The sequence below is a fragment of the Enoplosus armatus genome, chromosome 5 (genome assembly GCF_043641665.1).
Source record: "Enoplosus armatus isolate fEnoArm2 chromosome 5, fEnoArm2.hap1, whole genome shotgun sequence".
Lineage (NCBI taxonomy): Eukaryota > Metazoa > Chordata > Actinopteri > Centrarchiformes > Enoplosidae > Enoplosus > Enoplosus armatus.
The window spans coordinates 13,455,410-13,471,657 of NC_092184.1; the positions used below are offsets into that span (position 1 = coordinate 13,455,410).

Consider the following 16,248-nt stretch of genomic DNA (forward strand, 5'->3'; position numbering starts at 1 on the left):
GTACTTGTTTCAGTGATGGAAGATAATAAAAATCAAGGCGCCACTTCATGATAAAGCGCCCCAAGTTGTAACTAATTGAATGATTAATGCTTTATTAATGGTTAATAACTAATTTACTAATGCTTTATAGCTCCCTTTAATTAGAACAACTTTTGAGTTGCCAGGTTGTAACATTTCTGTGGCTGCTGAGTCATTAATAGAGGCTCACTTTCTAATATCAACTATGCAGTTATAAATGTTGATATGTAATTAATAAAAGGTTGGGGTTTTTTTTTTTACAACAATCCATCAAGTCTGTAATTGTTGATAAGTTGTTAAGACATCATCAGAGGTCTACTGGAGCGGTCTGATGAACTACAGAGCTACAAAAAAAAAAAAAGACAAAGCAATTGTCCTGCTGAAGAGATTTCTCCCAACCTGGCAACCCAAAATCTGCTCTTATAACTGATCTATGAACCATTGATTTATTAACATTATGAAGCCTTTACTTACAACTTACATAGCCTTTATCAAGGATGCCAGTATATGGTTAAATACAACATGCAGACTAAATGAAAGAGGACTAAATCATCTTCAGCTGCAAACAGAATCAGTGTCATATTTCTGCTGCACAGTGTCGTCTCCTGTACTCTTCCTCACTTTGTGTTTGGTGTACTGTCATGATTTATGAGTGAGTTCCCATTTAAATATAGCAGATAGATTCAAGGTCAGAGGTTCATCCAAAAAACAACAATAATGATAATAATAATCTGAATACTATCAATCTAGCAAATACACACGATTATAAAAGTGGTTTTCAGGCTTTCCAAAATTTAGAAATACCATGTTCATTGCAGTTCTTTTAATACACTAATGCCAATTAAAATCACATTTGTTTTTCATTAACAGAGAGCTCATAATTCATGATAAATATGTGTATCTTTACAACAATCAGCACTGTCCTCTGCTGCCTTATGTATGAATGATTTTCCATCTTAGCATCCTTTTAGGAGAATATTGACTAGTAACAGAAATACACATTCAATAACTGAAAGCAACCTACTGTAGACCAGCAACATTTTTTGTCAGCACCTTCATTTTTGGACAGTAAGAAAACTGTTTGGGGAGATTTTAGTGAGTAAATCAAAGCTGTAACTGTAAAAGTTGGATTTATCATTTTACATGTGTTATAAGCACAAGTCATACACACAGACAATTTATAGTTTGTGTCTGTTGCAGAAAACTTATACTTTACTTTATCAGGCCTCTATAGCTGGCAGATACTACTGAGAACTGCAATTTAATCTGACATGAACCTCCCTCAATGGTGGGAAGTTACTTCAGAATTAAAGTGATTTTCTGGTGTGTGTGTGTGTGTGTGTGTGTGTGTCTCGTAGCAGCGGGACTTTACAATGTGACTTTCTTTACTGTCCGTTGAACAGAACGGGAGTTCACCCAGGATATGTGTCTGTCTCTTCACCGCCTTATTTGTCATCCTCACCACCACAAAGTACAGCAAAACCCCTCCGCACAGCAGATGTGATGAGCTGTGGCCTGGTGCCTTTACGTGGAGGAGACTGACACCTAGCGTCCGTTTGACAGAACTGACAGGGGTCTCCTCTGATCTGCTGAGTGTCAGTAGACTCCTATTCAACAGTCTCAGATAAATATGTCTGTAAATGTGCCTGATAAAGTGACTTTCTTCATTAGACGAGTAAAATGTCGACTATTTGTGATCTTCTGTCTCTCACCACCTGTCCACTGGGTCACACGCAAACACAAACACATTTCATTCATGCAAAAACAGGTTTCCCTTTCTGAGGATTTGGTTGTTTTAGACCTTCAGTGTAGGGAAATAAAAATCAATTTTATCTGTAACTTTCTCGGTCGTTTCCTGGAGAGAGCTGAACAGCAAACTGAATAAATAAAGAACGAAAAACACAAATAATGTATTTTGGAGATTTTTTGTACTGGTTGTGCCTGGGGTAGGGAACTTGGCTACGTGCCTGCACAGTTGTCCAGTTATTTGGCCGTTGTTGTGTTTCTCCTGCGGCCTAATGGAAGCCTGTTGCCTCCTTCTGTCCGCTCAGATTGATCGTGCTGATGGACGATAAATAAGGTGAGATCAAAGAGGCTGTTGGCACCGTGTCATTACTCCGACTCCAGCCCTCCGCGGCCCCCGGCGCTCTGCATACCTTTTCGGGCTGGGCTGAGCCGGGGAGGCGCTCCAAGTGGGCCCTCACTGGCTGAAGTGGGTGTGAGCTTTGATCTGTATTTAAGCACCGGCTGCTCGCACATTTTGCATCGCGGATGAAGAGTTTCACTGTATATTCACCGGCAGCATGGCGACCGACAAGAAGGCACCTCTGGGCTCCATCGAGAACCCAATCAAGTTTAGAGATCAGGACTTCAAGACTCTCCTAGAAGAGTGTCTGAAGTCCGGACAGCTGTTTGCTGATCCAGCCTTTCCATCTGAGCAGAAGTCCATCGGTATGCCGGAAGATCCGGATCCAAAAAAGGCGATCAAGTGGCAGCGACCCAAGGTAGACCAGTGCGTCCATTGTCATGTTGTGCATGTGTGCCAGCTGTTTTCCAGATGTTGTTTCCAGAGTGGTTTTATTATCAGTGGTGTTTGTCTTCACTCATATAATTTAATTATTAATAATCCTGTCATGTTATAGCTTCCTCTACAGTCAAAAAAGACAAAATAAAAACACATTTGAATCATCTGCAGGCAACATTTACTTTTGGGCACACAAAGTTTAATATGAAAGAAAATTATCTGCATGTACATGTTTAGACCACGTTTTTAAAACAGATGCCTAAACAATAAAGTCATGTGAAATGTATTTCCTGGTATCTTCTTGGCATCGCTTTCTCACAGGAACTCTATCAGCAGTGTTGCAGAGGTGCACAGATGTTTAACTGATAGTGGTTCAACCAGGTGTGGCTCAGGTCTGAGGAACTTATTACCTGGAGCAGATAGCCGAAGAAATAGCACAATACTGAAAGCATTATTATTATTATTCGAGCCAGAAGGTGGATTTTTGAGACAAATGAACAAATGAAAAAGCCTAAATATCAGATTATAAACTGAGATGATACATAGACAATATGACAAATGTGTAAACTACATGAGGGAAATAGAAAAGTGTGGACTTACAAAGATACAAAGGGGTCAAAATGAATTCTTATGCTATGAAACATGTAGCTACAATTATAATCGATTCATCTGCTGATTTTTTTCTCGATAAATAGTTTGGTCAATAAAATGTCAGAAAATACAAACAACTTCAAACAAAAAAGCCAGCAAATATTCACACTTCAGAAGCTGGAACAAGTGATATTTTGGTATTTTTGCTTAAAAACTGATTTCAACAATTATTCGAAATTATCAAAATTGTTGCTGAATAATTTTGTGTTGATTGACTAATCGATTAATTGGATAGCTTTTTCTTAAAACGTTCTTTTCTCTTATACTCATGATGTTAACACCCCAGACTCGGTCGTGATACCAGTTTGTGGTGTCTCATAATCTTGTTTTCAAACTGTCCTCTTCTTCTTCTCTGAAGGAAATCAGTGACAACGCTGTGTTTGTGGAGGGCACGACTGGGACCACTGATATCTGTCAGGGCCAACTGGGTGAGTACATCAGGAAAACTTCAACGTCCACGCACGTTAAAATCTGCTTCTCCTGCCCACTGTCCATCCACACTCCCTGAGGAACGAGGGCTTGAGACTGGAATACGTCAACATCCTGGAAAAGTTAAATCCACATAACCAAAAGCTGAAACACTCCTTAACATAGTTCAGTTTGTTCCTATTTCTTGGTTCATGGTTAAAAAATTCAGTGACTTCACAACTTGATGTCTGCACCACACAGCCCCGGGGACCTAATTTCAAACGCACAGCGAGGGGGAAAGAGGAGTGACACTCTGTGTTCCCTAAACCCCAAACCTGCAGGGGGTCCATACCCTGTCATAGCCCTGTCTTTAACAGCCCACAGAGAAATCTGTGCCGTTCAGTCTGTTTCCTATTTGTGGTGAACTAGAGGATTGTTTTCTGCACAACAGCAAACTCTCCCTCCTCCTCTGGGATTTCTGGATTGATGGTTCGTGTCACCAGTTGAGTGCAGATGCGTGAATAGTGCAGATCAATAACGACCCCCCCCCCCCCCCTTTTTCATCTCCTTTCTTCTTCTTCTTCCTCTTCTTCTTCCGTGTCTGAGTTTTATGTTGTCATACAGGATGTGTTTTGCATGACTTATGTAGATACCAACAGTTACTGCAACAAGGACCAACATGGACCAGATGTTTGCTGCTGGAGAGGAATGTGGCTTATTACGTGTGTGAGACACACAGAGAGAGAGAGAGAGAGAGAGACAGCTTAACCTGCCTGAAAGACATTGACATAAACATGAATCGTGCTTCACACGAGACAAATGCCTTCTGGGCTCCTAAAAATTTGATATGTAAAAACGAATCATTCATTCAAAAAGCACTAAGAATCTTCCATTAATGTGCTTCTTTTGTTTGTCAGGTAACTGTTGGCTGCTGGCAGCCCTGTCCTGTCTGACCATGCACCCCACGCTCTTTGTGAAGGTGGTGCCACCCAACCAAAGCCTGTCCGAGCCTTACGCAGGGATCTTCCATTTTAGGGTGAGTGTGGTTTGGTTTGTGGTTTGAGAACCTCCGACTCCCAGGACTCTTTGCTAATGACAAAAGTTGCTAATTAGACGCCCGATCAAGCCAGCTGAGACTCACACCTGGTTTGTTGCTGACCAACAAAAAAAAAACACCACACACTCAAAAACAGTCTTCCTTATATGCTTCACTGCACCATACATGCCCAAGCTCAATCTCATCTCTCGCCCCATCTGCCTGGACATGTTGCTTGATACTCAAATATTCATAATAAGTAGTCGTTCAGTCGGGACGCTCTGCTTATTTGATGCTCCAGAAGAAAATATGAGTTAATTAGACACACGGTTCACAAAGCCCCATGCCGCCAGAGCCTGAGACTTACATTTGATGATCACAAAGAAGAGTTCAGAATTCAAATAAATCTAAATGCTTACACAGACGAAGGCTCATGGCAGGTTCACAGTGTGGCAGCTGATTGTGGTAATGTGTAACTTTGTTTGGGAATGTGCACTATGACAGGACAATATCAACGGACATAATAAGGGCCTTAAATTAGATTCAGGTGTGTTAAGCAAGTAGCCTCATGAGAGCTGCAGAGGTCTGGTAAGTTCACTTCTTTTAACTCCACAACGCCAGATTTTTAAAATTTTATTTTCAAACTTCAGATCCAAATGACGCTGACTCAAGTGACATCGCTCGAGGCAATTTATCAGTTATTCTTTATTACCTTACCTTGTCTAAATAGGGTCCCTGTGTGAAAATCTCCCTACATTCATTTATGTTTCATCAAATAAACCACACCGAACCTGGGGCCAGCTAATACTCCAGGAATAATGTGCACAAATATACATAGAGGATGTTATTGGGGGTCCAACAGAAGAGATTTTGCCTCTGGGCCCCCAAGCAAGTTCATAGACCTTGAGAAAGCTTTGCGCGTCTGCCTGAACTACCTTGAGGCTCAATTAGTGCTGATCACAGACCAGATATTATTCACACTTACTCATTTCATGTAATTCTTGTAAATCTGTTTTGACTTTATTCTTTTAGCCCATTGTCAGTGAGCTGCCGACTTCTCTGTTGTGTCACAGCTCTGGCATTTAATTAATGGATCGAACAGGCATCAGCTCATCCCGGTGTCATCGCTGCATGGTGGTCCCATATGTAAGAAGAGATAAACATAAAACCTCATCTTTATCACCTCATTAGAAGAGGTGATTCTAATCTAGAGAGTTCATCATTCACTGGCCCTGACCTGCATAGATAAAGAAAATATCACCTTATTAGACATATCAGTCTTGTTAAAGCAAACACACGACTTAGATATAGATCATTTTTACAGTTTTTGCTCAGTGATTATTTTGCCCCGAAGCTTTGGACCTTCAGAGGCTGTTAGGGAGAATGTGACATGACTTAACAAGCAGGGCGGAAGGACTGGAAACTCATTTTGCCCTGTCAGGGAGATGGGAGAGCAGTCCAGACATGCAGGTAGTGACTACCCCTGGGACACACACACAAACACACAGCTGCAGCTATGAAAGGCCAGTGCAGGCCTGCTCTCGGCCGCTGTTGTGTACACACAGTTAGCAGTACAGTACACCCCCTTAGTCATGACCAACCACTGCCTTGGGAGGTGGTTTAATAAGTTTAGTCAGACATGAGAACAGTTTGTTTAGACCTCTGGGTTTTATTTGTAACATCTGGACAGCTGATATTTCCTTGATCTTGTTTTTTATTCTCTCTAAACCTTTCTATGTGTTGTTAATATGTTTGCTCTGATTTGTGCTTGAATATGTCTTGTGTAGCAGTGGAAGGAGTACTCAGATATTTCATTTACAAGTAAAATTAGCAATATCACATTGTAGAAATACAGAAACATAATTCAAATTGCAATACAACAAGTGGAATGAACATCTCTCTGACAAAATCACAAGGAAAAATTATCATTGAAAGCTTTGGAGAGGCAGTATTTATTGACCATTGATGATTTTATTCTGTCAAAAATACCTTTAAAATGATCTTAAGAGGAATTCAAAGTGAGCCTATATCGTCCTCTGTGGCCACAACTGACAATTATGTGTAAAAGTAGCACAAATGGAGAAAGGTCATAACGTCAAATGACTTTGTAAAGTCCATTATCCAACACATCTACCTCATGTTTGCTAACGTTAGCCAGTGAGGATGTAGCAACAACACCCCTGAAGCGTACTGAACTGAGAATGGAAAGTTACAAAATCTCGCTTTAAAGAGGCTTTAATAAATACTTTTACAATATGCGCTATAGTGGGCTTGAGATCATCCTTTTGGGTTATTTTAAGCCCACAACTTTACTGTTTTGGTTCACTCTCACAGCTCTCATAGCGTTGTTTCCTTCTGCAGCAGGCAGCTGTTGTCTGCCAAAAGAAAAAGCTACCTGCGCAGCACAAAAAGGCTGACAAAGTTAGTAACGAGCTGGTGAATATTTAGCAGCTAAAGAGCCAGATATTTCTCTCAGGAGTTGGTGGAGGCGAAAAACAGAATGAGTGAATATTGGATTGAGATTCATCAGGTGGCCAGAAACACAAAATAATGCGTAAATAATTCAGCTCACCACATCAACTTAAAAGTATGTAATTGATGTGTTTACAGTTTGTTTCTGCTGCCCCCTGGTGGCTAAAAAAAATCAGTTGTTGCAGGTTAAAGTAAAATATTGGGGACATTCAGCTGCCTTCCTCCTCATTAACTGACTCATTACATCCTATGTCTGCTCTGCTCTCACCATCGCTCTTCCTGTCTCTCTCCCTCCCTGTGCAGTTCTGGCAGTATGGTGAGTGGGTGGAGGTGGTTGTGGATGACAGGCTGCCAGTACGCGAAGGCCGTCTGCTCTTCAGCTACTCTCACACCCGCAACGAGTATTGGAGCGCCCTGGTGGAGAAGGCCTACGCCAAGTCAGTTGCCACTACCAGCATATGTTTCTGGGTTGTAAATGTCTGAGATCACCCACTCCTTTTCTCTGTGTGTGTGTGTGTGTGTGTGTGTGTGTGTGTGTGTGTGTGTGTGTGTGTGTGTGTCGCTACAGTGATTTGACAAAAACACACAGCCACCGGAGATAACTTTCTCACCTCTCGTATGTAGGTTAGTTGGATGCTACGGGAGCCTGAAAGGGGGCAACATTTCAGAGGGGATGGAGGATTTCACAGGGGGCATCGCATACTCGATGACGGTCTCATCTCGTACCCCTCGAGTCCTCTGGAGGTCTCTGACAGCCGCCCTGTCTCGAGGCAGCCTGCTCAGCTGCTTCATCCAGGTACACACACACACGCACACACACCTCAGGATGTTCACGCTACACAGGTGGATGTTTATTTAGATCCACTTGAGTTTCTATGTTTGTCTTCGCAGGCCAGCAGCTACCGTGAGATCGGGAAAGTGACAGGAGACGGGCTGATAAAGGGCCATGCTTACGCCATCACTGACACTGACGAGGCCAGTATCACACCGAGGACACGGCTGGATGTGAAGCAGTGAACTGCTGCTGTCACTATTTACTGTTGCATCGTCATCATAGTGTTGTTTTCATGAGTTTGCTTCTCTTTTTATCTTTAGTTTCTCTGTTTCTGCAGTCATCAGTTTCTCCACAAAGACCTTTGTAATTTAAAACCATCATTTTATCTTTAATCTTATTCAATGTGATTTCATCTCTCTGAAATGTAATCCAATCTCATCCTAGTCTAATTTCTAATTTCATCCTATTCTGATTTAATGTCACCTCATCTAAATGTACTGTTATTTCATCTAATATAATCTCACTGAACTGTAATCTAATCTCATTTCATCTCATCTCAGCACAGTCGGATCAAATCGAATGGAATCGAATTTAATCAAATCTCATCTAATCTGATTTAATCTCATATAATCTAATTGTAATAATCTAATCTCATCCAATTTAAAATGATCTAATGTTATCGCATGTCATCCTAATCTAATTTCATCTCAATCTAATCTAATCTCATTTTATTCAATTTCATGTCATTTAATCTCATATCTTCCCATCTCACCCCACTCTAATCTAATCTAATCTAATTAGCTAAAAAAATCAGTCATTAGTCCACCTATTAATCCATTAGTAGCTGTTCTGGAGCATTTGATCATATCACAAGTTTGACCAGTTTTTCAACACTTTAAAGTCTCATCCATGTTGGTTTAAAAGTTCCATTTGAAAGTTAATTCTTGACCTTGGAAACAGCAGAAGACCATGTGATACGACTGAAAGCTCCAGAACAATTACTAATGGACCTTGTAGTGATATTGTTTTGGTAACTGCTTGTTTCCAAGGTCAATACACTATTTGTCTAATTTTATCGCAGCTGTCAAATAAAACATTGAGATGATCCCTTTAGTAAACAAGACGCTGCTCTTGTGTTAGCTTCTTCTCTCTTCACGTTTCAGGTGAAGAAAGATTCAGATGAGATTTTGCTGCTGAGGCTGAGGAACCCCTGGGGTTTTGTCGAATATCGCGGGCCGTGGAGTGACAAGTGAGGAAGCTTCCTGTTGGTGCACGTTGTGAGAGAGAGCCCACTCACTCCACAGATTACAGAACCTCCACAGATGCTGAGTTTCTCTTTGTGTGTGCGTGACTGCAGGGGTAAGGAGTGGGATGATGTGGACAAAGCCGAGAAAGAGAGGATTCAGCTGAAGAAGAAAGAAGATGGAGAGTTCTGGTATGTCGCAGATAGACTTTTTTTTTTTTTTTTAGATCTTTTTCAATTTATTTCTATTTTATAGTGTTGCTTTTATTTTTCCTAGGCCTGTTTTTTTTATGCAGTATTAAGTATTCAGATCCTTTGCTTAAGTAATAATAGAAATACCACCATGTGAAAATACACTGTGAATGTCCTGCATTCAAAACCTTAAAGTAAAAGTATTTTCAACAAAATGTACTTTTATTAAATTTATAAATCACTCATTCTGCAAATGGTCCCTCTTAGTTTCTCACTGTTATATATGATGTTTCTGGATTAACATTACTGCTGCATTCATCAAAATTGTAATCTGAAAAGTAACTAAAGCTCTCAGACAAATGTAGTGCAGTAAAACTACAATATTTGCCTCTGAGATGTAGTGAAGTAGAAGTACAAGTACCTTGAATTTGTACTTGAGTAAATGTACTTGGTTATATTCCTCTGATGTTCTCTGTTAGGATCAGGGCTGAGGACTTCTGCAGCCTCTTTGACATTGTGGAGCTCTGCAGTGTGAATCCTGACACTCTTGTGGAGGGAAACACGCCCGCTTCTCCTTCCTCACCTGCCCCCCCGTCTACCTGGACCATCAGTGAGCATGAAGGATTCTGGGTACCGGGGAGCTCTGCCGGTGGTAGCCGCAGATACAACAGTATGTACACGACTTTGTATTTGCACAAATATGCGTTCAGCCACCACCTGGATCATTTCTGTCATCTTACTCTTCTTCTTTGTGTTTTTTTCCCTCAGGGTCCTTCTGGAAGAATCCTCAGTTCCAGTTGGTTCTCACAGAGCAGGACCAGTCAGACGAGGACGACGAGGACGACGAGGACGACAAGGACGACGAGGACGACGAGGACGAGGATGACGAGGATGATGAGCCAATGACCCCGGAGGAGAAGAAGAGAGCAGAGAAGCAGAAGCAGAAAGCCAAACAGTGCACTGTGCTGGTGGAGCTGCTGCAGAAAAACCGCAGGAAGAAGACTAAAGTCCACTTCCTCTATGTAGCTTTCCACATCTACAAGGTCACGTCTCCACATCTACCTTTAGTTTACTTATTGATTTATTGAACGCTTTGAATTGTCTGAATAAACTCACACCCGTTTCTTCTTCTTTGCAGGTTCCTTCTGAGGTGAGTATCTCGTGAGCAACAGATAAATACATTTTCATGATCTGCTTAAATAAATATCAGAACAATCTTATATTCTTATTCATTACTTAATATTAAATATTTCTTCATACAGCTCCAGGGTGTTTGTCTGAACCGCAACTTCTTCATGAAGAATCGCCCTGTGGGTCGCTCTGGGAAATATGTGGCTCAGAGGTAAAAGACCATCATGAGAAAATAAATGACTGCTTATTAGTAATTATGTAATATTCTCTTCATGAAAGCAGTTGTCATCATACTGTGCTAACTGTGTGTTGAATTGAGTGTAAAATGTGTAACTCAGCCTGACAAACGTGCCTCTACACAAAACCAAGTAATAATTGCCCAACTAAATGCAAAACCTGAAGAGGAGAATGAATGACATTTGCTTTTAGTCCCAGAACCGTTAAAATTTATGTAAAATTTGAGCTTATCACTAATGATCTGAAGTCACTATATTTATGTTGCATACTTGCCTGAAGAAGTAATTTTATATATAGAAGTAATCTGGTGAGAGATTTAAAACACAATCAAATACATTTTTTAATTATTATCCAAAAATGTAACATTTACATACAGCTAAAACAACAACAACAGATAATCCTTAAAACCTAATTAACATGTCCCTGATGGTGGCAGCTATTAAACACACGAACGGTATTGTCTGTATATATGAAACATATATTTAGATTATCGATCAGATCCAACGGAAGTCAATGAATGTAACTCAGTGACTTTGTCCCTCAGGGGTGTGTGGAGGAAGCTTCATCTGGACCCGGGTAACTACATCATCGTGGCGTCCACCTATCGACCCAACCAGCCTGGAGACTTCTTTGTCCGCATTTTCTCCAAGACTGGAAACACTCTGGGGTGAGATGAAGGGGATGTAGCCTTGAGGGTCTAAAACAGGGGACATCAATCAAGGGAACACTACTTAGCTGAATGTCATTTTCTCTCTTGTACCTTAATACTAACAGCCTGTTGTCATCGAAACAGGAAAACAGCTCCATTTAGTCGCCACCTTGTGTAAATGTTATGTGTTGAGTGTGTGCGTCTCCTCCCATCATAGATATTTTGTTTAATCATTGACCCACAACACTTCCTGAGGGCTCCGCAGCATCCCTGAATCACCTCCTGCCTCACCCACTCTCACCAACACCCCCCCAAACATAGATTATAATGTATAATTTAGAAAATTACGATTAGTCTCAACAACAACAGGCTATTAAAACCACCTGTTATGGCTTCAGTTAGCAACAACAGGTACTTGTACTTTACTTGAGTATTTCCACTTCATGTTAATTTATACTTGTTGTGCTTTTTACTCCACTACATTTATTTAACAGCTATTGTTACTTTGATTTTATATACAAAACATTTGATGGACACGCAGTCACCGAGAAGAATGAATTACTTGTCCTGCAACAAAATTAACATGAATCAATTTTTTTATCATGTTGCACAAAGTATTCCATAATTGTATTTTGGATACTTAAAGTACATGTTGCTGGTCAAACTTATGTACTTTTACTCAAGAAGAATTTTGACTGCATGACTTCTAATTGTAACTGAGTATTTTTACATTGTGGTGTTGCTGCTTTTACTAAAGGATATGAGCAAATATCAAACTTTATTTCTGACTGTGTAAGATTCACACTGTTTAAAAGTATACTTCAAGAGCGCAAGACTAACAATCTGGTGTGGTCTTTGTGTTTCAGGACTCAGGACTTTACCTGCTCCTCTGGCTTCCTCCCGGTGAGTCCATATACATTAAATCACCAGCCAACAGCAGCCAACCAAAAGAGAATAGTATGTTTATGTTTGTTTGACATGTTTGTGTCCTACAGGTTATGGCAAATCCTGTCTCCCCAGAGGATCACGTGAGAGTTCAGAGGACTTTTGATGAGGAGGCTGGCCCAGTAAGAATTCCTCCTCATTGCATTACTTCACCTATTAAAAGTGTAGATTTAAAAGGGGCCTTTTTCTAAACAATCCAAACTGATTTCTTCTGTCTCTCTGGCAGGATGACAGACTGAACGCCAAGGAGATCATGAATCTGTTCAACTCAGGTTCCAGTATATCACGTTTTTTTCATGTTTTAGCTGCATCTGAAAAGGACTCAAAGCTTCACCACAAGTGACCTTTGACTACATATTACCTGTAATGGCCACTAGATGGGAGCAAAGTAGTGATGCGCACCCTCAAAAGTTGGAACAGTGAAGCCACAGAGGTCAGCAGTCTAGACAGAGGCTCACAGTTGCAGTCAGATAGAGTACATTGAGCTTGGTGAAGTAATAAAAGTAACTACACTCACCCTCACCTTCACCTTACCTCGCCTTAATCCAATTTAAACCCTTATTTTCTTCCTCTGCCTCAATCTGTGCCTTTCTGCTGTAATCACAGTTCTTGACAAAGATTACCATCTGCCACTGGAGACGTGCAGACAGCTCATCTTTGGAGAGGATGTATCCTTTTGTCCTCAGTGTATTCTTTAATATTCCTCACTCTCCAGTCTCCTACGATGCTTGTTTGACTCTGACTGTACATACGTCTGGTTTACTCAAGCTTACAAAAGTTCTATCTTTTTCGTGAATTCACAAAAACTGACCTCTGCTAGTTTCACACTTGCTTGCTGACGAAGGGGTTTTAAACCCTCCGGTTGAGTCATCCCGCCACCCCGCTGTTCACTTTCACTCTCCTTCCTCATAACTTTATCTCTGTGTCGTCCATCCTGTTGAGATGTCCTTAACTCTGCTGGCAGACTAAAGGGCGCTCCAGTCTCAGCCGTAAACAAACAGAAACCCTGCTGTCCAGTCTGCGCAGTCTGCAGGTACAGCTCAGAGTGTGTGTGTGTGTGTGTGTGTGTGTGTGTGTGTGTGTGTGTGTGTGTGTTAAAGACAGAAAAAGACGGAGAGTTGTGCCACTATTACTGTACCTATTCTGATGCTGCTTCCTTTTTCAGTCCTTGTTTTTTCAGTTCGATGAGGACTCTTCTGGGACCATGAGCCCCTTTGAACTCAGCACAGTGCTGCAATCTGTTGGTATGCACACACACACACACACGCATATACACACACGAATACACGCCCACTATGTCCACACAGATGGTTGCTGCTGTTTGGCTTCACACCTTTGTCCACTTCTGTTTCACAGGAATGCAGTGTGACGGCAAGGTAGCTCAGCTGCTGTCTGAGCGGTTCGCTTCTGGAGAGCTTCACATGCCCTTCCACGGCTTTGTGTCATGTGTCACCAGGCTGCGCAAGCTTTTTGGTAACACACACACACACACATACACATACATACACACATGTAGGTACACCACACATCATCAAACACACAAAAAAGAAAAGAATAAAGAATAAAAGACTATCTATCCTTTTTTTCTATATTTGAACCTGTCACACAGTTATTATTATTATTACCATTATTAGATTATTATTAGACATACAGGCACTTAAAGTTGAATGTACAAGCTCATTAGTTGTAGTAGGTAAGATAACCATCAACCAATGTTAAATTGAAACTGTAATTAAAACATTTGGTACATATAAGCAGTGGTGAAAAGTGACTAAGTACTTTTTCTCAACAGCTAAAAATCTGAGGTACTTGTACTATATTATTTAGTATATCCATTTTATGTTACTTTATACTTCAACTTCACCACATTTATTTGACAGCTATAGTTACTGGCTACTTTTCAGATTAAGATTTTACATTATAAAGACATGTGATTAGTTTATAAGATACAGCACAAGGTTAAACCAGGGGACCAGTAGAGAAAACTCATGACCCCTCAGATTTAGCTTATGACCCTTTGGAGGGACCTGACCACTGGACTAAAATACCAAACTATATATAAAATAATTAAAACTAGCACCACCTCCACCATCTACAGTAAAATTCTTCTTATCAGTATTAACAATCTCACAATGTCATATAGAATAATATATAATATCAGCCAAAGTGGCATTTTACTGATACTTAAAGTATATATTGCTTATAATACTGCTGTAGGTTTCGAATGCAGGGCTTTTACTTGTACAGTATTTTCACATTGTTGTATTGGTACTTTTAATCAAGTAAAGGATCTGAGCACTTCTTCTTGCATCTTATTATATATCTCATGATATGATTATGGTGTGCCAACCAATATGTTACACCTGTGGCCTGGTAACATTCTGCTGTTAGCCTTTAGATGATCTACATGTTTGTTTACATAAGTTTTATTCGTATTTGGAGTATCACTAAATAAACTTGCCAGGATCTGTTTTGAAAACGAACCCTAAAAACTTGAATACTAAATCTTCTCCTCAGCTCTGTATGAATCAGAGACCAGTCAAGAGGTGAAAGACAGAGGGATCAACTATGTGAGTATCTGGTCAAATATGCTCTGTCATGTGTTCATAACCTGGACCTGAACAGGTTTCTGACTCTCTGTTTCTCCTCCACAGTGGCTGCTTCAGTTCCTGATGGTGTGAAGATGCTTTATGAATTAGAGGATCTCCACATCAGACCCAGCTGCTGATTCTAAAACACAGACAACGTACATAAACTGTTATTATTCCAAAGTAACAGCTATGGCTATGTCAGCTTATACTCTGCTATGCCATTGTTTTATTCTGGCTTCATCTCGTACTATCTCTGGCTATAACCTTGGTTCAAGGTTCAGCTTTACGATACAATACAAGATGGCACAATGAAATGCAGCTGTAGCCCCCCTCCACATTACACACACAGAAAAATAGAATAAAACAATAAAATAGGCAATGACCGAGAACAAAGTATAGAAAAGTAGAACTAAAGGAATATATACAGTTACATATATGCATATATATTTGTATACATATACACATATACACACAAAACATATGTACAATATGTGTTAATAAAATTGATGTTAATTGAAAATGTGAGTTTAAAGGTGTCCTTATTCCTTTTGTCTTCTCAAAGAATTTTGCTATTGACAAGAAAATAGTTTCAAACCCCAAATATAGTCCACATTAATACCCTTTTTGTTCTCAGAGTAATTATCATATTCTCAAGTTGCTCTTTAGAAATTGTGCAATGATGAAAAGAAAATGTGTTTCTAAAAATTAAACATGAATGAAATGGTACACATAACTGTTATTACACAACTGAGAAAAAAAAAGAAAATAATTCACTGCAACCCCAACAGTTTAGTCATCCACGCATACATGAGAATACCCTGGGTAATATGTGTGCACACACACACACAGTCAGAGTGAGTACTGCCTGCCCCACTGAGGGTGTGAGGGTGATGTCTCAGCAGCGCTACACGCACCATCTCTATTCTTATCGCACTGACGCCACGTACAGCGTCAACACACACTCGCCCCCTCCTCCACTGCATTCCCTCACTCTCTCCATCCATCCCTCACTCTTTCTCCCCCCTACTGTTCTCTCTAGTAACTGTCTGAGTCTCACAATCTGCATCCTCCTCCCCCCTGTTACATGTTGGCTGCTCCCTCACACAGGTGCTCGCATGCACACACACGCACACACAAACACATACACCCGCGAGCCAGCAAATGTCCTTTCTACACATGCGGCTATGAATAGCACCTTTGCTTCCTGTTCATCGTTAGGTGAGTACACACAGGTTGTCCTCAGCAACCAGCCGTCTACATTGTGATAGAGAGAGGAGGAGAGAAGGTAAAGGTAGGGAGACGAGAGCAAGCCCATAGATTCATCTCAGTGTCTGGCCTCTCTCTCTCAACAACTCTACCTGGTTTATTATCTTATT

The 16,248-nt window shown here is 40.6% G+C and overlaps 1 protein-coding gene across 1 annotated transcript; it reads left to right on the forward strand.

Moving 5' to 3' along the window:
• Window positions 1-2,082: 2,082 nt before the first annotated feature.
• capn12 (calpain 12) lies at window positions 2,083-15,334 on the forward strand. The gene is given in 24 exon segments (XM_070906175.1): window positions 2,083-2,212; window positions 2,215-2,230; window positions 2,321-2,522; window positions 3,552-3,621; window positions 4,519-4,637; window positions 7,413-7,546; window positions 7,734-7,905; window positions 8,001-8,084; window positions 9,048-9,133; window positions 9,242-9,319; window positions 9,799-9,989; window positions 10,088-10,362; window positions 10,458-10,469; window positions 10,582-10,661; window positions 11,232-11,354; window positions 12,203-12,239; window positions 12,332-12,403; window positions 12,508-12,553; window positions 12,888-12,949; window positions 13,246-13,314; window positions 13,447-13,525; window positions 13,638-13,754; window positions 14,799-14,851; window positions 14,936-15,334. Coding segments are annotated over 24 exon segments (2,334 nt in total). The 3' UTR covers window positions 14,963-15,334.
• The last annotated feature ends 914 nt before the right edge of the window (window positions 15,335-16,248 follow it).